Source organism: Panthera pardus, unplaced genomic scaffold (genome assembly GCF_024362965.1).
Source record: "Panthera pardus isolate Hobbes unplaced genomic scaffold, ASM2436296v1 HiC_scaffold_11, whole genome shotgun sequence".
Taxonomy (NCBI): domain Eukaryota; kingdom Metazoa; phylum Chordata; class Mammalia; order Carnivora; family Felidae; genus Panthera; species Panthera pardus.
The window spans coordinates 93,511,681-93,536,783 of NW_026526666.1; the positions used below are offsets into that span (position 1 = coordinate 93,511,681).

The window sequence follows — 25,103 nt, forward strand, 5'->3', positions numbered from 1 at the left end:
TCCCCAGCATCTAGCACTCTGCTAGGCACGTATCGGTGTTCAATGTCTATTTGTTGAATAATAACGCAGAACACACAGCGCTTAGCGTGCCAAATACTTCCGCCTAGTGGCTCCTCGAATCTTCTAACAACCCTGTGGCTGTGACTATGCAGTTACTACAGGATGCACATTTATCATCTCCGTTCCACAGCTGAGAAAACTGAGGCACAGAGGGGTTAAGCAACATGCCAAAGATCCCACCGAAACTCAGTCTCTGGCTCTGAGGAGGAGGGGACAATGACAGCTCTGCTCTGACAGGGCCCACGGTCTCCAGGGCATCCCACCCCCACTGCTCTGCATCATTGCTTGGCAGAGCCCAGGCCTGGTGACTGGCACAGGCTGTGGACCCCAACTGGCTCCTGTCATACTTCTGTCTCGGGCTGACCCTGGGTCTCGGTTTCTGATCAGGGACTCTGACTTCCAGAAAGTGAGCCTGAGAGGCCGACAGCAGCATGGCCAGACTTTGTGTTTCCAACCACAGAAATACTGAAAGACTTTTCTGTTCCAGGCACTATGCTGGGGGCTTCTACATAGGATCTTATTAAATCTTCGGTGCATCTATCTATCCCTTCACCAGTCCATCCTTCCATCCGTTTGTCTGTCCATTTATCCATCCACCCATCCATCCATCCATACACCTACATCTCCACTCATCCATCCCTCCATCCATCCATCCACACACCTCTCCATCCATCCATCCATCCATCCATCCACCCACCTCTCCATCCATCCATCCATCCATACACCTACCTCTCCACTCATCCATCCATCCATCCATCCATCCATCCATCCACCCACCTCTCCATCCATCCATGCATCCATCCACCCACCTTTCCATCCATCCATCCATCCATCCATCCATCCATCCATCCATTCATCCATCCATCCACCCACCCACCTCTCCATCCATCCATCCATCCATCCATCCACCCACCTCTCCATCCATCCATGCATCCATCCACCCACCTCTCCACTCATCCATCCATCCATCCATCCATCCATCCATCCATCCATCCAACCACACATCTCTCCATCCATCCATGCATCCATCCACCCACCTTTCCATCCATCCATCCATCCATCCATCCATCCATCCATCCATCCAACCACACATCTCTCCATCCATCCATGCATCCATCCACCCACCTTTCCATCCATCCATCCATCCATCCATTCATCCATCCATCCATCCACCCACCCACCTCTCCATCCATCCATCCATCCATCCATCCACCCACCTCTCCATCCATCCATGCATCCATCCACCCACCTCTCCACTCATCCATCCATCCATCCATCCATCCATCCATCCATCCATCCAACCACACATCTCTCCATCCATCCATGCATCCATCCACCCACCTTTCCATCCATCCATCCATCCATCCATCCATCCATCCATCCACCCACCCACCTCTCCATCCATCCATCCATCCATCCACCCACCTCTCCATCCATCCATGCATCCATCCACCCACCTCTCCACTCATCCATCCATCCATCCATCCATCCATCCATCCATCCATCCAACCACACATCTCTCCATCCATCCATGCATCCATCCACCCACCTTTCCATCCATCCATCCATCCATCCATCCATCCATCCATCCATCCATTCATCCATCCATCCATCCACCCACCCACCTCTCCATCCATCCATCCATCCATCCACCCACCTCTCCATCCATCCATGCATCCATCCACCCACCTCTCCACTCATCCATCCATCCATCCATCCATCCGTCCATCCATCCATCCAACCACACATCTCTCCATCCATCCATGCATCCATCCACCCACCTTTCCATCCATCCACCCACCTCTCCATCCATCCATCCATCCATCCACCCACCTCTCCATCCATCCATCCATCCATCCACCCACCTCTCCATCCATCCATGCATCCATCCACCCACCTCTCCACTCATCCATCCATCCATCCATCCATCCATCCATCCATCCAACCACACATCTCTCCATCCATCCATGCATCCATCCACCCACCTTTCCATCCATCCATCCATCCATCCATCCATCCATCCACCCACCCACCTCTCCATCCATCCATCCATCCATCCATCCACCCACCTCTCCATCCATCCATCCATCCATCCATCCATCCATCCATCCTCCCACCTCTCCACTCATCCATCCATCCACCCATCCATCTAACAAGTCTACACTAAGTGTCTACCATGTGCCACTCAATGCCCTTGATGTGGGCACTAGCACTCCCATTGTACACATGAGGAGAGGCCTCAGGGAAGTTATGTAATGTGCCTTGCTGCTGGGTCTATCCAAGCTCATCTCTGGCGAGAACAACATTATCAAACCCTGGATTCAAGTGTGGCCAGTCTTGCTGGCTGGAGGCAGAGTTTCCCTCATTCCTTGGTTCCAGGTGGTTCCAGGTGAGCCAGCTTGTGTCAGCCTAGGGTGTGGACGGACCAGAGCAAACATCCCCCACCACTGAGGTCCCTCTCACACGGTGCTTCACACTCCCCTGCCTTCACTCCAGCCACTGGATGCCCGCCTGGCTTTTGCCCCTACTGTGCCCCCCAACTGGAAAGCCTTCCTCCTGTTTCTTTGGCCATTTCCCACCAAGCATGGCCTCTGATAAACCGCCCAAGCCCCTCCCCCTCCTGCGCCTCTGTCAGCCAGGCCAGGTGGTTGCTTGGGGACTCCCAGGGTCCCCACCAGGCTATGAGTGCCTCCCACAGTTCAAGAAATGTGTCTCATTGCAGCCGGAATTCCAAGCCGCTCTCCCGGGCCTGATGCATCACTGGCGTCTGTGCAAAAGCTTGCAGAGAGATAGGGCGGCAGAGGGTGAGGACCAAGGCTTTGGCCTCAGATCGCCCCGGCTGGTCATGGCTCTGCCAGAAGTCATTCTCTGTGTGGCCTCAGGCAAGGCACTTGCCTTCTTGGATCCCCCATTTGCTCGTCTGCAACGTGGGGTCCGTGAAGGATGACCCTCACGTGCGTATTATGGGGCTTCCACCCGGAGCAGAGGGCCCAGCCCACAGTCGCGGTCACATGCACTCAATAAATGTTAGTATCGTTATCACTATTAATTAGGTGTGAATCATCTTTGTCCCTGACAGACGGATGACCTGCTACCCTCCAGAGAATGAGTCAAGTCTCTAAAGGTGGAACGTGGCAAGAGACAGCATCCAGGCTGGGCTGGAGGAGGAGGAGCAGGCGGGCTGAGGCTGACTAGACAATGTCTTTGTTAAAAAAAATAAAAAATACAAAATAAAAAAAATCGGGCTACGTTCACGGGAAGGCACATGCATGAGAATAGGTTTATCAAGGTGGTTTTCAGTTCCACTGTAATTTAAAATAAATAAGTCAATTTAATGTGTATAGAGTGAGTTATGCCTTATTAGGGACACGGTGAGCTGAGGAAACTTGGCCAAGGCGAAATTTGAGAAATTGGCCCCGGCCGCGAGAGTAATTACGGCAACACTTTAGTGCAGTCCTGCCCGATGATATTTTCATTCTGTCTAATTTATTAGTTTATTAGCTTTATGGTGAACGTAGAAAGTTAGACCACAACACGGGTCTAATTTGATCAGAGCCAAATTTTCACGTCTTCCCGAGATGGCTGTAATAAGGCAAGAGACCCCTGCTTCGGAACCATTTCCAAGTGTTCCGGAAAGATGCAGGGCAGAGTTCCAGGCCTCTGGGTACTAAGGATGCAAATCAGGAAGCGACAGAGGACCCGGGTCCAGGCAGAGCGCAGACCATCTGGTTTTTAAATGCCAGCGCCTCGGCTCTCCGGTCACGTGACCTCAAGCACTTGGGATGCGTGGGTCTCAGTTTTCCCACCTCTGAAATGGGACCAATAGTGATTCCGACCTGAATGGTAACGGAGAGCCCTGTGTAAGCAGGGCCTATGTGGGGTTGGTCACCACTGTCTCCCTAGAGCCCAGCACCATGCGTGGTCATCACAGGCATTCAGTAAAGGTTGCTGGGTGAGTGTGGCAATGGCTGACGTCCGTGTAAGGTGCTTAACCCACAATCGTCACCCCACTCCTGCTTCAGGTGCTTTGTGCCAGTTCTAAGAGCTTTCTGAGCTCATTTAAGCCTTGGAAGCATTCTTACAAGGTAGGTACTGTTATTATCGTTAGAGGGGGGAAACTGAGGCACTGTCTAGGGTCCCATAGCCAGGGTGGCAGGGCTGGGATTCAGACGCCAGGAGCCTACCTCTAGGGTGACCCTGTCATGCCATCTCCTGTCTTCAGGGTTCCTTATGTTTTGGCTTGATTATTTCTAACAAAGGCTCAGTTCCATGACACCCTGGGGGTGTCGAACTCGAACCCTTTCATTTGGAGCCCAAACCCCGCCTGAGCTGGCCGCCTCTTCCCTCTCCAGCTGCCATGCTTTCTGCTTCCTCTCTCCCTCCGAACTCCTCCCCAGGCCCCCACTTCTCTACCCAGGCAGTCTCTGCGCCGGCCCCACCCAGCACCCAGTAGGTCCACTCAGTTCAACAAACGCCTTTGAGCCGCTCAGCCTGCTGGGCCAGCCCAGGACAGTGTGGGGAGGGGGGGCAGGGGGATGGAAAGCAAAGCTTCTTGCTCTCAAGGAGCCCATGCCCAAGTTCCTGAGCACCTACTGTGCGCCAGACCCTGAAGAGGGAACTGGAGATACAGAACCGGAAGGGATGGTCCCTGCATCTTACATACGGTCTAAGGGGCTTCACGGATGGGGTTGAGTATCCTGAGATGGGGAGGTTCTCCTGGACTATGAAATCACGAGTCCTTATCAGAGAGGGGCAGGATGGTCAGGCTCAGGGAAGGAGAGGTGATAACAGACGAGCAGGTGGGAGCCACGTTACTGCCACAGGGGGACCGTAAGCCCAGGAATGTGGGCCCTTCGAGAAACTTCAAAAGGCAAAGAAACAGGTTCTTCCCCGGAGCTTCCAGTAGGAACTGACCCCCGATCTTAGCCCGGTGAGACCCATTCCAGACTTCTGAGCCCCGGAATTGTAAGATCCTAAATTTGTGGCATTTGAAGCCCCTGGGTTTATGGTGATTTGTGGCAGAGACAGTAGGAAAGGAGTGTAACAGCCACATGGATGGAGTTAGTTGCTATTGCGTTAAAACCCGACCAAGAGAGAGATCTCGTTGCATTTCCCAGCGGCCACCCTCTCGGGGGTAAGCGGGTGCTCACTCCATTCTATAGATTCAGTTAACTCGTTTACTTAACAGGTGTTTATCGATTGCCCAGGAACCTTCCAGCTGCCGGGGATGGAGAGGGTGAGCAAGAGAGCAGAGGAACCGTGATTTCTAGAAGACGAGGGAGACAATAACCAGGCAAACCTAGAAGTATGTATCACAGCACCGGGCAGTTACATAGATATATTCTATGGGGGGAAGAAAAAGGCAGAGTAGAGGTGGTGATGGGGATGCTGTGTTAGGCAAGGTGGTCAGGGAAGGCCTCTCTGCAGAGGTGACAGCTGAGCAGAATCTCGGATGGACCGGAGGAGGGAGCCACGTGGACGTCTGGAACGTTCTAGGCAAAGAAACTGATCGCAGTGGCTCCCCTGGGTTTGAAGACCAGGGAGGGCCTACTGAATTTGGCCTGGGCAGGTTCCCAGGGGCAGAAATGGATGAGTTTGGCCTGGAAGGACTGTGGGGGATGTGACAGGCAGGGGTGGTGGGTGCCGTTTCTGCGAAGTCAGGTGAAGGAGAGGCACGGTGGCTGCTTTAAGAAATGGAGTCACCCCTGTGGCTGGACCAAGGGCAGGAACACACAGGATGTAGAGCGTCTAGAACTTTCCTTCCCTGCTGGTGGGGCTGTGAAAGGGGCAGTGTTGTAGGCTGAACTGCGTCTCTCCGAAATATAGGTCCACATTATAACTCCTGGTACCCGTGAATGAGTTGGTATTTGGAAATAGGGCCTTTTGTGGACGTAACCAAAGTAAGATGAAGTCATACCGGGTTAGGGCCCACCGGAACCCGCCCTAATTAGCGTGGGCCCTAATTTCTACTGTCCTCGGCCACCCAGCTTGTGGTATTTTGTTACCGCGGCCCAAGCAAATTGACACAGGCTGCTTCCGCTGAAATCGAACACCTGCCTTCCCGACCTTCCCGAATCTCCTCTCCTGGGGACACGTCCGAGAGAAACCCAACTCTCACGTTCAAAGCGACTGCCCTTGCCAAACCTAGAAGCAACAACCCCAACGTCCCTGCGCGGAAGGACGGACCAAGAGACGGTAATCGATCGGCGCCACGGAGCGCTACGCAGCAGCGAGAAAGGGTCACCCGCCGACGCGCACAGCCACGCAGACGAACCTCCCAGACGTCACGCCGAGCGAAAGGAGCCGGACGCCGCAGGTGTCATTCTATTTACGTGCGAAGCAAGGGCGGGAGAAACTAGCCGAAGGTCATTCGAGAGTTCGAGTCCTGTTTCCCTCTTGGAAGAATACCGGTGGGACGCTGGAAATGTGCTGCGTCCTGATCTGTGCCGGGGGCGGGGCGGCGGGGTACATGTGTGTGATTCCCTGAGCTGGACCCTCTACAGGAAGCACTTTACTGTGTGTATGTCTTCACGTAAAAGGGAAAGAAAGCGATGGGGATCCCCAGGGTAAGGCCTCAAAAGTTTTACAGAGGCCTCTGGAGTTGGTTTTGCTGGTCTCCAAGAGGCTGGGGATAGAGGGATGCTGAGCAGAGGGCGAGGTGCAGGCAGCCGTGGGCAGGACTGGGGGCATTTAGTGGCATCGAGAGAGGATTGATGCGTCCAGGCCCCCCCCCCCCCCCTCCGACTTGGCCCAGAATCAGCTGGAGCAGCCGGCAGGGCCTCTATGCGCCTGTCCCCACCCCACTGGCATCACAGCCTGGGCGACCAGGGGAGAAACAGAGCAGAGAGAGGTAATGATGCAGAGACAGCCCGGGCTCTCTCCCTCCCCTGCCAGCCTCTCCTTATCAGCTCGCCGCTGCGCCCCGCTCGGTGCTCATCAGATCCCTCCCTCCCAGGGCGCCCTGGGGTTTGCCGTCAGACCTCTGCACCCGCCCGCTGGCTGCTCTGGGACCCAGCCTTTGTCACGAGCCTCCTCCACGGGCAAAAAGGCCTTCGGCAGCTGGCTAGAGGCAGGGGATGGAACACCACCCCGCGTGGGGCTGAGCATCCTGTCACGGGAAGGGTGGCAAGTGCTTGGCCCCACAGCCCCACAGCCCACGGCCCTGAAGGGGCAGGCAGCTCTGTGCCCCCCATTCTGGCCAGCCTCACCCCAGAGCCCGGCCCCTCCCCAGAGGCTGCGCTCAGATGAGTGAATGAACTCACAGGCCAGTGGTGGTGCGGTCTCGTTTGGAAGGACACCTGTGGACTGCCTGGGTTCAAATCCCGGCACGTACTTAACCTGGGGCAAAACATTTGAGCGCTCTCGGCCCCCCGGTTATCCTATCTGGGAAATGGGACCAGTGGCAACATTTTCTCCAAAGCTGTGAGTTTTTACCAATAACGTGCATGGGTTTGGCACCCAGGCGGCCCCAGCCAAGTGCTTGCTGTCGTAATTAGTGTGGTGGCTACAGAGACGAAGGCCACAAAAGTCACCTTTCTGCTCGGGAGCCCTTTGAGGACCTCAGACCCACAGACAGAGTCTGTGGGTGTCTCTTCTTTCTCAAAGTCTCATGAGGGGGAGAAGCTGGGGGTGGGAGCAGGGTTCGGTGAGGGTGGGGGAGGGTGGCGGCTCAGGGGTCACAGCAGAGAGAGGGGCCCCTCCCCATGCTGGCGGGGCCCTGAGGCAGAGCCCAGACACAGCCTAGCTGCAATGTGGCCTCGTGAATGCGGGGTGTCGTCGCTATCTGGCACCAAGGGGGACCCTAAGCCTGAGCTCCAGCCATTCGCGGCTGCCCTGGCCCAGCCTGACGCCTGCTTCAAATTCTGGGCCGTCCCTGCAGGCTGCATGGGTCCCGGGTGTGGCTCTGGGCTCTGCTGGGTCCACAGATCTCAGAGGGTCATATCGGCCATCCCCCTGCCTTCTCACCTCACTCATGTCAAGCCAGAAAAGCGGGTTTTTTCTGCCCCTTGTCAGAATCTCCAGAGGAGGGCCCCCAGGCAAGGTGGGAAGGGGGGCGCTGGGGCTGTGGGTGTAGAGGAGACAGCACCCTCCAGGCAGAGAGCAAGCACCCAGGTGGAGGCTCCAGGGGCTGGGCCTCTGACCCCTCCCCTCCCACTGCCTCCAGACCCAGGCAGCTCTCGTACACTCGCTCTGCAACCCTGGCATATGGGCAGCCTGGGCATAGAGAGCCCCCGCCTGCATGCGTCGGGCCTCCTGCCCATCCCAGGGCCCCACACGCGGTACTGGAATGGTCTCTTTTCATGTCTGCCTGGGCCTGTCTCCTCATCTGTAAAATGGGGCATGAGGCACACGGCCTGTCTCCCGGGGTGATGTGAGGCTGGAATGAGAAAATCCATGTAGACTATTCACTCTCTCTCTCTCTCTCTCTCTCAAAATAAATAAACTTAAACAAACAAATAAAAAATTCCTACAACCTGGGCATCTGGGTGGCTTAGTTGGTTGCGCATCTGACTTTGGGTTTCGGCTCAGGTCATGATCCCAGGGTTGGGGGATCAAGCCCTGCGTCAGGCATGGAGCCTTGCTGAGATTCTCTCTCTCTGTCCCTCCCCTGTTGATGTTTTCTCTCTCTCTCTCTCTCTCTCTCTCTCAAAAAAAAAAAAAAAAAAGAGAATCCCTACAACCCTCCCCACTGCCAAGGGTGATGGGGTCCCGTATCCCCATATGCCAAGCCTCCTGGGGCATTTACAGAGCACTGGCTGAGAGCCCAGTGGCCTGCTTCTCCCCTCTCATAAGGCTCGGGTACTCACCTCCTGTGTGACCTTGGGCAAGTCACTTAACCTCTCTGAGCCTCATCCTTTCACCTACAAATAAGGATAGTAATAGCCCCCCCCCCCCCGCCCCCCGCCAAACTGAGGATTTGCAAGTCAACGTGTGTGAAGTGCTTACAGCAGTCAGAGCTTGACAAACACTGGCCTTAGCTTCACTATTAGTCCTCAGATCGCAGGGCTCTGGCGGTATCATCACTCTCGTGGGGGAAGCAAAGGTCCAGGGAAGTTAAATTAAAGTGCTCGAAAGCCCCTGGCAGGGTTGGCGAGTGGGGGTGGGGGGGAAGAGTTATGACTGGCTTTGGTCCCATGGTGCCCACAAAACACTCAACATGCCCAGGAACATTAACTTAGCAGGGGAAATAGAAAAAAGAAAACACACACACACACACACACACACACACACACACGACCAAACAAATGCCCTGTCAAGGAAGGAAATACGTAATCAATTAACCGAGCCTCCCCAAACCTCTCCAAATAATAATTAGGACTGTCAGCCCAGCTCACAAGGAAACTGCCATTGCAAGGGCCCGTCGCTCCCCTGAGAATCCGGACGAGAAAACGCAGGACCCATTGGGTGCCGAGGAGGGATCCCGGCACCTCTCAGGACTCTGGGCTTCCTGTCTCCCGGGCCTCAGCCTTGGCTGTGCACGGAGACCAGTCACCCTGCGGACTGGGTCCCCCTCCTGTTCCCACCGAGAGTACAGCAAGGAAGCGGCAGGTAGGGATAGAGCTGGGAGGGATGCCCATCACCTAGTGCTCCCTCCCATTTGTGCGCTGGAAAAAGGACGTTGGGGCTCAGAGAAGCCGAGACCCTGGCCACTGCAGACGTGCGACTAGGCTCCTGGGCTCTTGTCTCAGTGCCGGGCTGTGGTCTAATAACCCGACCCTCTGACCAAGAGTTCACGTCTCTGTATAAGAAGTTATTTATTGGTCGCTGACTACACAGATGCCTGGCATCGACTGGACACCGCGGGAACAGAGGAGAGCTGGAAAGACCAAGCAAAAGTGAAACCACGTATGCAGATACATAAAAGAGAGAGTTGCACTGGAGAGTAGTCAAAGCCATGAAGAGCAAAGAGCAAACAAAGGGCAACAAAGGACTGGATGGGGGGAGCCCTTCAGATGGCGGATCAGGGAGACATCTATGCAGAGGTGACATCTGATCTGAGACCTGGCATGGGAAAAGAGTGTGCTTGGCAGAGGAAAAGCCTGAGCAAATGTCCTGAGGTAGGAAAGGCCGAGGTGACCAGAGGATGGCCAGGGAGCAAGAGGGGTGGGCCACGAGGCTGGCCATGTGGCTGGGATCACCTGGGATCTTGCAGTCCTGAAGCGACAAGAAGCCAGGATCCAAGTAGCAGGTGCCATGATCTGAAAGCTCCCTCTGGCTGCTGGGGGTAGAAGGCACCTGGGCAGTGAGGGGCCCAGAGGCGCAGAGAAGGGACGCAAGCTGTCGGGAGCCGGGAAGAAGAAGCTAGCACTCGACTGGACGCCAGGAAGCCTGGGTCCTGGCTCCTTCATTGCTACTGGACTGTGTGACCTGGAAGAAGTCACTCAACCTCTCTGGTTGTCTCTTTGGCTTTTTCTGAAATGAGAAAGACCTCCCTGGCCCGCGGCCTTGTTGGTGCTACTCCTTCATCTCGGCTGTGGTCGGTGTTACTTGCAAATAGACACGTGTCTATTTCCTACTAAAGGCCAAGGCCCCCCCTCCCACCCCCCCCACCCCCCCGCCGTCTTCTCACTTAGTTCTCTCCCTGGCAGGTGTTGGGTGACGCCTTCTCCCTCAGTCTACAGCCACCCAGGGAGCCAGCTGGGCACGCTTCCTTCGTTCACTCATTCTCTCCCTCCCTCCCTCCCTTCCTTCCCTCCTTCCTCCCTCCCTCCCTCCCTTCCTTCCCTCCTTCCTTCCTTCGCTCACTCGCTCATTCATTCCTCCATTCATTCCGGCACCTGCCATCACTTCAAGCCCGCTGCGAGCTCAGCAGCGCGCACACGTCTCCTGCCCTCTCCTTGCCTGACTGAACTTCCAGGACCCTTAGGCTCACCAGACCTTCCATTCACCGTCAATCCCCCCCCAATCCTCACCTCCTGAAACAAAATTACCTTCCGAGGCAAAGAAGATTCTCCCAGAACCTGGGAACTTTATTAGGGCTGCAATAATATATTAAAGAGGAGGTCTGACTCAATACTTTGTTCTGAACCGTTTACTAAATTAAGTCTTTCCTGGACATTTTTAGCCTTCAATTTTTTTTAATACCAGTAATAATGTAGTTGCATAATTAGTAATAAAGCTGACAGCCCAGTTACTGATTTTTTACTTAGAAGGAAAAGGATAGTGTGTGTGTGTGTGTGTGTGTGTGTGTGTGTGGTGTGTAGATAATTTCTAACAGCCCTGGTTGTCTGACTGCAGATATAGAAATGATTTGCTATCTCAGCAACTCTGCCCCAAGGGCTGGGGTCGGGGAAAGCTGCGCTGAGCTCTGTGGACACGGTTGTCTAGGCTGTGGACACGGTTGTCTAGGCGTCAGAAGATGAGCTTTGGTTGCCCAAAGCTGTGTGACCTCAGGGAAGTCATCCACCGTCTCTGGTCTTTTGGTTTTCCCACCTGGAGAATGAAGGGGTTGGGCTGGGTGATGCCCGAAGGCTCCTGGCAGATCTGCCCGGAGTCTGGGAGGGGACGGTGACTTTCAATGGCATCTGTGGCTCCTATAGTTGTACCTCTTGACGGAAACCTCTCCCCCGCCTTGTGCTTCCATCCACCTACTTGCCGTCTTTGCTCAGGGGTCTCGCAGACATGCCTCACCTGGCCCAAACAGAACTCAGGAATCCTGTACCTGTCCCCAGCCCAAGCTGGTCCTCGCTGGTCTCCCCGTCTCGGGAAGGAGCCCCTCCACCTACGTGCTCTGGCCATGGTCCTGGAGGCCACGCTCAAGCTCCTGTCCCTCTGACGGCCTCCACTTCCAGTCCATTGGGTTTCCAAGCCCTTCCCCCATCACTTCCGCCCCCTCGGCCTGGCCAGCCCAGCCCCTCACTTCCTCAGCTCCCTGCCTCCACTCCAGCATCCTCCCCAGCAGCCCGGGCAGATCTTCCCACAGCCCAAAAGTAGCAAAGGGATCAATCTCAATGACTCCTCCTCACTTCCGGAATACAATTCAAACGCTAATGACCCAGAATGTTCTACGACAGTTCTTAAACTTGCCTGCCTATGGGAATCCCCTTGGGGAACTTTGAAAACCTGATGTCTGTGTCCCCACCCTCTTGCCCTCAAGGTTCTGATTCAACCGCTGGGGCTTGGCCTGGGGTCAGGAGTGTGCAAAGCTCCCTGGGTGTTTGTAATGGGGGCTGCAGACCGCAGTACTGGGGTCACCTGGGAGACGACCAGAAACACAGGATGGCAGGGCTCCCCATACCCCGCCCCTCCACTGAATTTGACCAAGCAGGGCCTGTGCGCAGTCAAGTTCAAGAGGCCTGCTCCGTGAGATGTGGCCTCATCTCCCACACTCCCTGCAGAGTCCTTTGGCACCCCAGCCACTCGGCTTCTCTCTCCTCTTCAATGACACATCAAGCTGGCTCCCAGCTCAGGGCCTTGCTCTCCTCCTCTGCCAGAATGCTCATTCCCTGACCTTCGTGTGGTGGCTTCCTCTCTCTTCCGGATCCCAGAGAGACCTCTCCCCCAACCCCTCCCTGTATCACAGCCCCGGGAATGTGGGCTCCATGGGCACAGGGACCTTACCTCCCTTGTTCACCTCTGTCTCCTGATGTCCACGGGTCACAAAGAAACACTTTTCAAACGGCAAACGAATAATTAGGGCGAGCCGTACCCGAGGTGGTTGAAACGTTATCGCGGTGCGTGGGACACGTCATTGGAACTATCCCCTGCCTCCGGCCCCAGGGTCTGTGTGATGTGAGTCTGCAGCTCCTTGTGGTTGATTGTGGGTGGTGGCACTGACTCTGGAAGGCCCTTGGTAAGGACGGCTTGTTCCCGGAAGAGGGGAGGGTTACCCCAGAGGCCCCCATTCCACCGGCACAGGGGCTCAGCCCCATTCACTGGGGAAGCCTCTAGGGGAGGAAATTTCTGCTTGACGGGGAAGCTCTCCCAGCTCTTGGGCTAGTCACCCCCCCTCTCTGGGCTGAGCTTAATCCCCATAAATAGGGTCTGAGATCTGCACTCTATAGGTTGTCGTTAGGGTTTAGGCAAATGATGAATGGGAAAGAGTTTTGCTGACCGTTTGAAATAATAACTCCACATTTGGATAACCTGTCAGATCGTTAATTTAACAAATCTCTACTGACATCCCGTGCTGGGCACTGACGCTCTAGAGATGAAGAAAGGAATGTTCCCTATTCTTAAGGGACAAGACCCATCCTGGGTGATTGGAGGGGCCACAGGCGGGGCACCCCCTATTGCAATACCCCAGTGCATCACCAGAGGGCAGCAGACAGCTTTGCAAGCATTTCCCTCCCCAGGGGGACCGACCTCTGAGAGAAGGGCGCGTCCTGGGAGCCCCAGGGGCCTCCTCAAGGGTCTGGGCGCAAACACAGAGTGGGGGCAGCGGGTGGAGGAGGCTGCCCAGTGCTAGCTGCCTGCTCGGCAGGGCACATCTCGGTCCCCCGCATCAACTCTCCACCAACCCCAGACCCAACGTGGAGAAGTGCTCCTGCCCTTGTCAGGGAACAAGAGAAAAGAGGGTGGGCCCTCCAGGCCGGAAGAGAGGATCCTGGGGAGGCTTGAGCTGAGGACGCGTCTGTGGCGAGAGGGCCTCGGGGCCTGGGTGGCGGGGGCATCTGTGTGAGCCGCCCAGGGCCCCCTGGCGCGGGAAGAGCGGCGATGCGCCGCCCAGCGTGCTCCGGGAGCACTGCCACTGCCGGAGGGAAGGGGCTGGGGGCGGTGCCGGGAGGGCTGTGCGAGGCCTTAGGAGCCTGAATCCCAGAGGCCAGAGCAGGACTGGCCAGGGCTGGGAGAGGAGGGAAGTGGGGAGCTGCGTGACGCCCAGGACGAGGGGCGGTGGGGGCGGGGGCGGGTGTTGGGAGGAAGGCCACAGGGCAGGGGGAGGGACCTGGGGGGGGGGAGGGGGGCAGGAGGCGTGTCCCGCTTGGGCCGTGGAAACACGCAGGTTAAGCGGATCTCTCTGCCAGTCAGTGGGATTGACACCAACAGCTGAGCGGACGGGCGGCTCCTGGAGACCCACTTCTGGAGCCGGGACTGGGCATCACTTGGTGTCCTTGGCGGGGGCATCCAGGGGCCTGGAACTGCCAGGCAGCAGCTATTTTTAAAGTGGAGACTGACTCTGGCAGCTTGCTACCTGGAGGCACCCAGTACCTTGGGCCACAGATCCATTGTGTGTGTGTGTGTGTGTGTGTGTGCATGTTCACCATGTGCACGGGGGGATGGACACACAAGGTTGCATGTCCTTACTAAGTTCCTCAGTCTGGAATGCCTGGTGCTGGTCCTGAGTGGGTAGGCACTCCGTGACTGTGTTGAACGAGCCTGCCCCCGACGGCCCAGAGACCCAATCTGGCCTGGTGTGTGAACCCAGACTTCACCATGTGTATGCTGTGTGACCTTGGACAAGTGACCACACCTCTCTGTTCTTCTGTGCCACCACCGACTACAACAGGATTCCATGAGTCTGAGATCTGTACTCCCCGGGATGGTTGTTAGAGTTAAACCAGATGCTGGGTTGGAAAAAAGTTTTGCTGTTTGAAACGATAATTCCACATTTGGATAAGCTGTCAGTCTCTTGATTCGACAAACCTTTACCAAGGCCCTGGGTCCCCCTCGTAGGCCCTGTGCCAGGCACTGAGGACCTAGAGATGAACTAGGGAGGGCGCCTGCCCTGAGAGACAGGCCCGGGAGGGAAGGCTGAGGGCCCTGCCTGTGGGTCTGACACGGACACGGGTCCAATAACTCCTACTCTGACTGGTACACTGGGGGCAAGAGGCCTGGGGTTGGGTCAGTAGAGCTCCTTTGGGGAAAGTGCCAGGGGGCTATAGGGAGGGCACCTTGCTCCTGGGCCCCCCTTGTTCTCTAGCCAAAGCCCCGTTTTCTGAGAAGATTAGCACAGGGCCACGCACACACCAGCTGTTTTCGTTCCCCTGGTGACTGTGCCAGCTGGGCATGGAGGTATGACCCGGGCTCGGGAACTGGTGGGTGCCTGTGAGGTCACCGGCTGGTCGACTATTTTGTCACCTTCGACCTGAACGAGCCTGGCCCCCGGGGGCCTTAGGACAACCGTTTGCTGGCCACCGGCTATCAGCAGGACCTAGAGGTGTCTGTGCCTTGCCTCTTCCCCCTGAGTCCTCTGGCCCCAGTCTGCATATCGGAGCAGGTGGAAGGTGTGTGGAACAGATGCTGCCAGAAACTTTATCCGGAAGCCTTTTAAAAAGACGGATTCCCCGGGCCCCGCTCCAGAGGCCTTGAATCAAATTCTGTCTTGGTGGACCCAGGAATTGGTATTTTTAAGCAACTCCCAAGGCGATCCTAATGCAGGTGGTCTGGGGGGGGGGCAGCTTGCTGCTGGGGCTGAGTGGGGGTGGGGGGTGAGGAGCGGGGGGTGGGGGGAGGGAACCTTGCAGCCCAGGCTCCGAGCGCGGGGCTCGCGGCTGGAAACGCCCCCAGTGGCCGGGAGGAGAACCCCTGGGTTTCAGATGGGGACCCGGCTCCCGCTTGGGCTGTTCAATCCAGATGCGGATAAGAGGCATGATCTGTTCTGAAAAAAACTGAAGAAAAGGGCTCAAGGTTATCCTCACGTCACTCTGGCTCTTTTGCATTCCTAGAGGCTCCCTGGGTAGGAGAGGGGAGAGGGTTTCCAGTGGGTCAAGAACGGGGCGAGACCTAGCACAAGCCCGGCACGTGAGGTACTCGGTGTGTATTTGCCGAGTGGTCAGATGAGCGAACAAATGAACCGCCGTTTCGTGTGCTATGTGAATCCTGGCGAAAAAAGATGCACGGCTCATGATATGCAGAAAAGGACAAGGACGGAACTCAGACTCTCAGATCAACCAGGGTCCGACGGCCCTTTTCTCTGTACGGAGAGTGAAGGAGGAGCTTGCCCTGCCCCTTCGAGATGAGTCTGCAGAAGGGCCAGTTACCTTCCCAAAGGGAAGCAAGCCCCTCTGCTCTTTGGATCAAACCGTGCATGTGTCTAAAAACCAGCACGGTGTTCCGTCGAACAGATCCCGGGGGCCTCTTCTCTTCTGCGGTCTCTGCCTGCCTGCTTCGAGTGGTCCAGTCCTTAGGTCCAACGCCTCCCCTACCCGCACGCTTTTGCCCAGGCAGTGCTCTCCGCCTGGAGTGTCTGTTCCCCGCTCCTCTTTGTCTAAAACCTACTTCTGCTTCTAGGGCCACTTCAAACGCCACCTTCTCTGTGATTTCCCCGGTCTCTCCAGCTCTGATTCATCACCGCATTATATCGGAATCTTTCCTATGACAGCCATCACTTTATTACGCGAATTGTTAGCTATTTATCTCCATGTTTTATCTCCCCTTTCTCTCCCTTCACTCCACAAATATTTATTGTTCCTCTCTAAAGGCCGGGTGGGGGCCTGGGGTTACTGAGATGGAAAAGACAGAGCGGAGCCTTGGGGGAGCTTCTGGGCAAGTGGGGGTGGGGGCAGGGGGCAGGCTTTAAGCTCCGAGGAGGCTGGGGCCGCATTCTGACCGCCTCTGGGCGCCATGCCCCAGCTCTGTGCCTTGGATGCAGCAAATGTTCAATACGCGCTGTCTCGAAGTCGTAAAGGAAGTGGCATTTCTTCCCGCGTCCTTTCTCCTCCGGGGTCTTCTAGCATTCACTTGATTTCTCCCACATCTCCCCCCTCTGATAAATATGAATCAGGGAGATATAACTGTGTACTCGCGCTCTCCATGAAGCCCCCAGGCTCCTCCCCACCCACCCAGCTGTTCTCCGCCTCCTGCTGCAGCTCCAGGGGATGGCGCACGGGTTCACGGGAATGGTAAGCAACCCTTGGAAGGAGAGCTGGCTCTCTGGCACCCCTCTGCCTCCTGGCCCCTGCCAGTCCCATGCCCTCTCCCAGCTCACTCAGACTTGGGAACTTAGTCCTGAGCAGAGGCTCATCTGGGGAGGGCTTTGTCTTCCTTCCCGGACATCTCCAACCTGCCTTCCACTTGGCAATGGGGGTGAGCTTTACAAGATACATATCACATCAGATCATGACCTCTGGTCGCTTCAGCGGCTTCCAGGACACTGAGAATGAATGCCAGCTTGCCCCCTAACTCCGGTCACCCGGCCGTCCAGTAGCCCCGAGATCACGTCACGCTTCCTCACCTCAGGACCTTTGCACTTGCTGTGCCCTCTGCCTGGAATGCTCCCCCTGCCACCCCAACCCTGCCAGTGACTTCTTTTTGTCCTGCAGATCGCTGTTTCGATGTCACCTCCTATGAGACACCTTGTAGCCCCGCCTCCACATAGTCCGTTATTCTCGTCCTTCTCCCATCCAAGTACTAACCAGGCCCGACCCTGCTTAGCTTCCGAGATCAGACGAGATCGGGCGCGTTCAGGGTGGTATGGCCGTAGACTGTTCCCGTCCTCCTCTATCACGTTACCTGATTTCCTTCACACACTCCTCGCCAGCTGTCAATATTTTCCCTCATTCTTTTAAACGTATTTTTATGGTCTGTCTCTCCTTGCCCCCTACACCGTAAACCTCACAAGAGCAGGTCTGATTATGTCTTGCTCACCATTTTATCCCCAACACTGTCCCTGACATACAGCAATTGCTCAATTCCTTGGTGATGAATGAAGGGCGAAAACGTTAGAGAAGGCACGGGGGCCTGAACTGCTCCCTCCTGCGTTCATCTCGCAGCAGGGACAGCTGCGGTGGAAGAACGCCAGAAGAACTCACCCACTCCACGAGCGTCTACAAACTGTCTTCAGTGGGGTGGGGGTGGGGGCGCTGGGCTGGGGAGACAGTGGGGAAGGCCACAGACCCAAGCCCTGTCCACGGGGCTTCGAGTCTAGTGGCAGAAGCAGACTTTGAACTCCTAGTTGTCAGGGCCGGGAGTGTATGGGGGTGGGGAGCACCCTAGGGTATCCGACCCAGTCTGGGCGGTCAAGACTGGCTTCCTGGAGGAGGTGGGGTTTAAGCGGGACCCGAAAGGATGCTCAGGGCCTTGGCAAAGGGAGGTGGGCGAGGTGCGGGAGGGGCAGGAGCACACTCAACCCCTTGAGTCTAGATTTCCTAGACAGCGAAGGCTGCTTGGCGCTCCTCACGACATCCTGAGCAGACAGAACGGGACAGGGGAAGCAGCAGACGCTGGGGCATGGGTGGGCGCGTTCTGCAGGGATTAGTGAGCTTTGCCCACGCGGTCTTCCCCTCGGTGGGGGGATCCACCCATTTGGTCCAGCTGTTCTTGGTCTGGTGGGACGGGTGAACGGGTGAACGGGGGCCGAGGCAGGGCCTGAGAGGGCAGGTGTGGAGGATGGCCACGCGCAGGAGGCCAGCTGGTGGGACTGTCACCCACTCAGGGCGGCCCCTGAGAAGCAGACCCTGTGACCAGGGATTCCGGAGCCAGTGGCCTATGTGGGAGGGTGTCCCAGGAAGCCAGGACGGGAGGGAAGAAGCCGATACAGGTGCATCCCGGAGGGTATTGTGGGCAGCCTCTCAGCCTCAGTCCTGCTGGGGAGCTCGAGGGGACAGCGAGCACCTGTCTGAGTGGTCCCAGCCAAGGTGCAGGGGGGCCAGGAGATCCATCCAATATCTCCCGTCGGCCGAGGCTGCTCTGGGGATGCTAGTTCTCTGGCACACCCGCCCCCACTCCTTGAGCAAGCTGAGTGGGGCTACGGCTGCCTGAGAAGGCTGTCGAGGGGTCAAGGGTGTGAGTGGGTGCGGACACCTGCCACATCGCCCTCGTCCCTACTGGGATGGCTCCTTCCCATCCCTCAGGCCTTGGCCAACCATGTGGATGGCACCCCAGCACGAGGGTCCTTCCCGGGTCTGCACCCCCCGCTCGCCCCTCATTCAAATTCACACCTTTGTGGAATGTGTGCTGAGCCATTCACTTACGTCTCACCCCTCCCTTGTTTACTATCTTCCCCCCCACGAAGGTTTAATTCCCCGCTGGATTCCCCAAGACACCTTCTCCCATGCCAGGCTCCTAGTAGGTGCTCAATTAAAACGTCCTCGGAAGGAATGAATTACTGCCAATTCCAAGCTGGGAAGTTCTGGATTCTGAGGCTCATTCAACAGACATGTGATAGATGGGGCCTCTGGGGCACTGGGAGGGGCAGTGACTTGTCCAAGGTCATGAACCGGGGTGCTACCCCAGGCGGCAGAAGCCCCGTCACCCCCACCGGATGCCCGCCCCTCCGGGAACCCCACCAGCAGGCGGAGACGCTCTGGGAGTCCCTGGGGCTCCTTCCGCTGCCTGAGAATTGCTCTCTGCCAATTCTTGGTCATCCAGGCTTCCTTCTCCCCCTACTTTTCCCAAAAGCTGAAGAGCAAGCAACTCAGACAGCTGTGGAGCTGGGACTCTCTCTAGTTGAAATGCATTAATTTGTAAATATCTTCATTTATATGTAAATGCGGAGTCCCCGCGCCCCTCCGCCAGCCCTAATGGGGCCCTGCAGCCTGGAGACGCAGCCTCCTTCGGCACGGCTGCTCTCCGTGATCCGATTAGACTCTTTCCTTCCCTTCTGCTTTCGCTTCCCCCAGGCTCCTTGGTGCGCTCCACCTGGGAGGCCACCGCCGGAACCGAGGCTGGGGAAGGAAAGAACACTGGCCACGAGTCAGCACTGCTGTGTGACCTCGGGCAAAAGCCACCTCCCTCTCTGGGCTTCCGTTTCAGTCAGGCGTGAAATGGGCAGGGCAGCAAGGTGTGGGCACAGGATGAGGTGGCTTGGGATCCGATGGGGTCTGTGTCGTTCCAGCAGGGAACCCTGGGCCTTGCCCAACTTCGACCCCGTCTGTAAACCAGGGCTAGAGAAAACTGCTAGCAAATCTGCCTGCATGTACAGGGTTGTTCGCGGGGATTAGCAGAGATTCAGGGCGTATAAGGCGCCTTTATGAGATGTGAAGAAAGGTGGGTTTTTTTTGTTTTTTTTTTTTTGATGGTGGAAGAAGGAGGGTTTTTTCTGGGCAAGAACAGCAACACACAGCCATCGCTCAGCGACTGAGGCAGCGCTTTATGTGAATTAACGCGGGGACCCTCCCAAGGCTGGAGCGAGCTTCTTACTGTTGTCATTGCCTTCTAGAGACTGGGGAAACTCAGGCAGAGTCCCCAAGCCCGGGTGACACTAATGCAAGGTGGGCGGAGGGGCAAGGATTGGAAACTCAGGCCGTGGGACAGAACTCTCCCTTAAATCCCACGAGGATTGTACGAAGCAGATCCTACGAAGTCTGTTGACAGGTGAGGAGACTGACACAGAGAGGGGTGAAGGCCCTCGTCCAAGGTCACTCAGTCGGGAGTGGCTGAGCTGTGTTCTGGGAGAGGGTGGGGGTGTCAGGGCTGCTCTGGTGGTCCCGGGCTTCCTTCTGGGCGTAGGAATCAGATGGAGGGGGGGTTGGAAATGATGGGACAGTCTGTGGGGGTGGGGTGATGGTAAGCATGTGGGGAGGGCGCAGAGGGGGTGGGGGTCTGGGAACCGTGGGGGGTGATCTGAAGGTGCACTTGCCCCAGCATCATCTGTGGTTCCCAGAATAGTTGTTTTCTTGTCCAAAATGAGTTTTTCATCCGGACTGTAACTGGCTTGTCTTAGGTGTGCCTTAATACCTTAAGGTGCCCCAAATCCTTTTTGGAAGCAGGTCCGGGGAAATCATAAACGTCAATAAAGGCATCTGTGCGGCCATTTGCCCCCCGCCTCCGTGTCCCTTCGCGCCCACGTGCTCACCAGACCTCCCCCCGCAAGGGCTGGCTGGTTCTCAGCTCCTGGCACAGAGCCCGGAGAGGAGGGGGACCCAGGAAGGTCCCACCTTCCGGCTTACAAAGTGCGCAGCAGATGATCACCTGCCAGAATCCCCGTGCCGGGCTGGGTGAGCCCTGGCCAACCTTCCCGTCCCGTTTTCTTATCTTACCCGCGGGGAGACTGAGGCTCAAAGGGACGAGGAGCATACGCAGGGTCACCTAGCCAAGGTGCAGATTTCACTGTGCACCTACTACGTGCCAGCCCTGCACACTGCTGCCTTCTTGCCTGGGCACTGGGCAATGCATTTGCCTGTGTTGTGTGGAAAAACACACATACACGTGTGTGTGTGTGTGTGTGCACAAGACTATGCCCGTTCAGTGCCAGTCTTTAGCTTTTCATCAATGCAGCGGGACTCCCACCCCTCTCGCGGAGCCGTCGGCTTTGGGGGAGATTCGCTCTGCTACGGCGGCGGGGGGGGGGGGGGGTCGTCCGAACAAGGTGTCCTGAAGGAAGGCGTCTGCTTGAGTGGGTCCTGAAGCCTGGTGGGGAGTTTACCAGGTCGCCAGAGGGAGAGGCATACTGGGAAGTGAGCGTTAAGGGTCCGAGATGTAAAACAGGACCGGGGCCTTTGGAAAGTGCATGAGAAGCGTGTGGGGGCGTGGCACCCACACACCTAGAACACGGCAGCGCATGGGATGGGATCTGCTTCCTTCCGGAAAGAGGGTAGGGGTAGAAATATTAAGTGTCTCTGTCCCCGGGGGCTCTTCCTCCCCAACCTGCTGCCGCTTCCGACCTGGGGTCCAGTTGTTTGGGGTCGGTTTTGCTTGCCGGGCAGAGGCCTGTGGGGACTGGGAGAGCGTATGGCACGGGCTTCAGGACCAGGCAGAACTGGCTCACATCCCAGCTCTGTCCTTCCCGGCTGCGGGACTTTGGGGAATGTGGCTCACCCTCTCTGGACTTCAGTGTCCCCACCTGGAAACAGGGTTTGGAAAACCCACTTTGAGGGACTGCTGGGAGGAGCTGGCTGGGGAGGCTGACGTCGAGGGGCACGTGGCAGAGTGGGGACGTGACCCCTTTCCTTCCAGGGCACGTTTAATTCCCCGCTGGATTCCCCAAGACACCTTCTACCATGCCAGGCTCCTAGTAGGTGCTCAATTAAAACGTCCTCGGAAGGAATGAATTACTGCCAATTCCAAGCTGGGAAGTTCTGGATTCTGAGGCTCATTCGACAGACATGTGATAGATGGGGCCTCTGGGGCACTTCCTTCCAGGGCACGTCCCTCTAGGCACCGGGTTCCCTTCTGCAGCACAGCCCCCAGCCCTGCCTTCCAAGCCCATGGAAGGTGATCCAGAGAATCGGCAAGAGCATCGCAGGGCAGATAGGAAAGGGCTGGGGAAGTGGCCCCCAGCCCCCGGCCCCCAGCCCCTGGCCTCGACCCCTAGCCCCTGGCTCCTGGCCCCCAGCTCCCAGTCCCCCGCCCCTGGCCCCCGGCCCCCAGCCTCAACCTTTAACCCCCAGCCCCCGGCCCCCGGCCTCAATCCTTAGCCCCGGCCCCCAGTCCCCAGACCCCGGCCCCTGGCCCCCAGCCCCCAGCCCCTGGCCCCCAGCCTCGACCCCCAGCCTCCGGCCCCCGGCCTCGATCTCCAACCCGCGGCCCCCGGCCTCGATCCCTAGCCCGTGGTCCCCGGCCCCCAGCCCCCGGCCCCCGGCCTCAATCCTTAGCCCCGGCCCCCAGTCCCCAGACCCCGGCCCCTGGCCCCCAGCCTCGACCCCCAGCCTCCGGCCCCCGGCCTCGATCCCCAGCCCGCGGCCCCCGGCCTCGATCCCTAGCCCGTGGCCCCCGGCCCCCAGCCCCCGGCCCCCAGCCTCAATCCTTAGCCCCGGCCCCCGGCCCCCAGCCCCCAGCCCCCAGCCCCCGGCCCCCAGCCTCGACCCCCAGCCTCCGGCCCCCGGCCTCGATCCCCAGCCTCCGGCCCCCGGCCCCCAGCCTCGACCCCCAACCTCCGGCCCCCGGCCTCGATCCCCAGCCCCCGGCCCCCGGCCCCCGGCCCCCGGCCCCTCACCTCACGGTGGACTGGTACACCAGGTCCTCCCTCTTTCGGTAGTTCTCCATGTACGAGTAGTTGGTGGAGAACATGGCGTCGAAGGTGAAGATCTTTTGCTTGATGGTGCCGCCGTCCGTCACCTGCAAGGCAGCACAGAGGCAGCTACAGGGGAGCGCTCGGCCGGCCTCGCCCCTTTCCCCCAGACAGAGCGCGGACGCAGGGACACTGGAGATGCAGAGCCAGGACGCCCGGCCCCCAGGGGCCCTGGGCGAGGCCGCCAGGAGACACGTCACCGCCATCACCAGAACGCTCCCAGGTCATCCCCACTCCGCTGATGTGTAAGCCGAGGCTCTGGAGCAAAGTGACTTCCCAAGGTCCCACGCCGGGAAGGAGCACAGCTGGCTCTCCTCTCTGGCAATCATTTCTGGTAAATTCTGTAAGGGGCAGGCACAGAATGGCAGGGGAGCCCAGGCAGCCCCCGTCTGGGGACGGGGTAGTCACAGAGGGCTTCCTAGAGGAAGGGATGTCTAAGTTGCCTTCTGAAGGGAGAACAGGAGGCAGGCAGCCTGGCAAAAGGTGGGAGAGCTCTGTAAGCAGAGGAGACAGCAGGAGCAAAGGCCCCGTGGTAGGAAAGAGCAGGTATGCTCAGGGAAAGAGGATTGTGTTCAGCGTGCCGGGTAGGCAAGGGAACTCAACTGTCCCTGCAGGCAACGTGGAGGGGGTCACCTTGGATTCCATTTACAGGTTCCTTCAGGCCGTAGGGTGACGATGGTTGGAGGGGCCTGTCTGGGGGCAGGGGGCTCTTAAGAAGGCTGGGGAGAACCCACTCTGCTGTCACGGGGCGGAGGGAAGAGGACAGCTTGGGGGCTCCCTCTCCTCCAGCTGCCCTCGGGACGGGAGGGAGGTCACGAGGCCCCCACCTCCCCGAGCACACGGAGGCCCAGAGAAGTCAGGGGACCTCCGGAGGTGACAAGAAAGCCTATAATGGAAAACAAAGGCTGTTCCGGTGCCCAGCTGTTCGCGGCTGATTGAAGGCCGGACCCAAGTGTCCCGCGCTCCAGCTCGCCGCCCGGCACATCCTCCCGCCTGCGCTGCCTCCAGCTAATGAAAGTGTTACTCCACAAAGCAGCAAGGTATGTGTTGTCACTGTTTCAATTATTTATCTGTTTACTCGGCTGCAGTTTTCCCTACAGTTTTCCGCCTGCGTCAGCAACTCTATTATAGACCGGGAGCTTGCAGCCTCTCGCTGCTCAGCTGGGCTCCGCGCTAACAGCCTGCGACCAGGGAGGCCTCATGCCTGGGCCTGGAGAAGTGGAATTAACTCCCCGCGGCTCTGCATGCTGGAGGCAGGGGGGGCCGGCTGGGAGGGCTTTCTCCAAGGGGCTGGGCTGGGGGGCACCCTGGAAGCTGCTTGGATCTGTAGCCTTCCTGGGAGCCCCGGCCTGGGTGCAGCTGGGCCCCTCTGGGCACATCTGGCTTGGACCACATCTGTCTGGCCCAGCTGGTGTCGTTACTGGCTTAGGGGACACAGGTTCAAGGCAAGCTGGCTAGCATTTATGGGGCGCCAGCTGTGTGCCAGGCACGGGTCACATCAGTGCGTGTCACCCCCACCCCCGCCACGGTCTGCAAGCTCATGAGGAGTCAGGAGGCCCCTGACAGTCCCGGGACCCCCAGGGAGCCCCATAGGCAGGGTCAGAGTGATGATAAGCTTCCGGAACCTGGGGTGCAGGATCAGCGTTGGGACTCCCCTCTGCAGGGTTTCTGCTTACCCCTTGCCAAGCTCAGGTCTCTCTGACTCTCCTCTGGGCTTATCTTCCTTCAGCTCATACTTTTCACTTATCTTCCCCTCTGGGGGCTGTGTGCTCCCCTCTGGGGGCTGTGTGCTCCCCTCTGAGGCTGTGTGCTCCCCGCTGGCCTCTTCCGCAGCACTGGGCCTGGCTTCCCAGAGAGGGATGGCCGAGACTGAAGGACCAGGGAGGAAGAGGAGCCAAGAACCTTCAAACCAGGACCCTCGGTGGTGGTGGGGGAGAGGGTATGATATTGCCCAACCCCCAGGGGACAGTTGGCCACGGGTGGAACCATCTTTGGTCATCACAACCCGGCGGGGGCGCTGGTTTCGTACTGGCATCTAGCGGCAGAGAGCGCGGATGCTGTAACCAGCCCACAATGTGCAGGACGGCCCCAAAGGTGATCTGGCCCCCCCATGAGAGATGTGCCTTAAGCCTTTGCTTCCTGCTGGCACACAGGGTCCTGCGGAGGGAATGGCAGAGACAACAGGTGGCCCGTTTTGCAGATGAAGAAACTGTGG

The 25,103-nt window shown here is 57.8% G+C and overlaps 1 protein-coding gene and 1 long non-coding RNA gene across 4 annotated transcripts in view; one reads left to right on the top strand and one right to left on the bottom strand.

Annotated features, from left to right (window-relative positions):
- Positions 1–25,103, bottom strand: part of IGSF21 (immunoglobin superfamily member 21) — a 233,101-nt gene that overhangs the window by 54,013 nt on the left and 153,985 nt on the right. For both annotated transcript variants that reach the window (XM_053898906.1, XM_019461546.2), the window contains one exon: positions 22,814–22,935. In XM_053898906.1, coding sequence (XP_053754881.1) covers positions 22,814–22,887 — 74 coding nt within the window. In that variant the 5' untranslated portion in view covers positions 22,888–22,935. The remainder of the gene's footprint in view (positions 1–22,813; positions 22,936–25,103) is intronic.
- On the top strand, positions 19,487–22,229 carry LOC128775899 (uncharacterized). 2 transcript variants are annotated; one of them, XR_008420863.1, is made up of 3 exons: positions 19,487–19,720; positions 20,099–20,253; positions 22,021–22,229. It is a non-coding gene; the product is annotated as an uncharacterized LOC128775899 (long non-coding RNA). The 2 variants fall into 2 exon arrangements; XR_008420862.1 differs by lacking the exon at positions 19,487–19,720 and adding an exon at positions 19,783–19,926.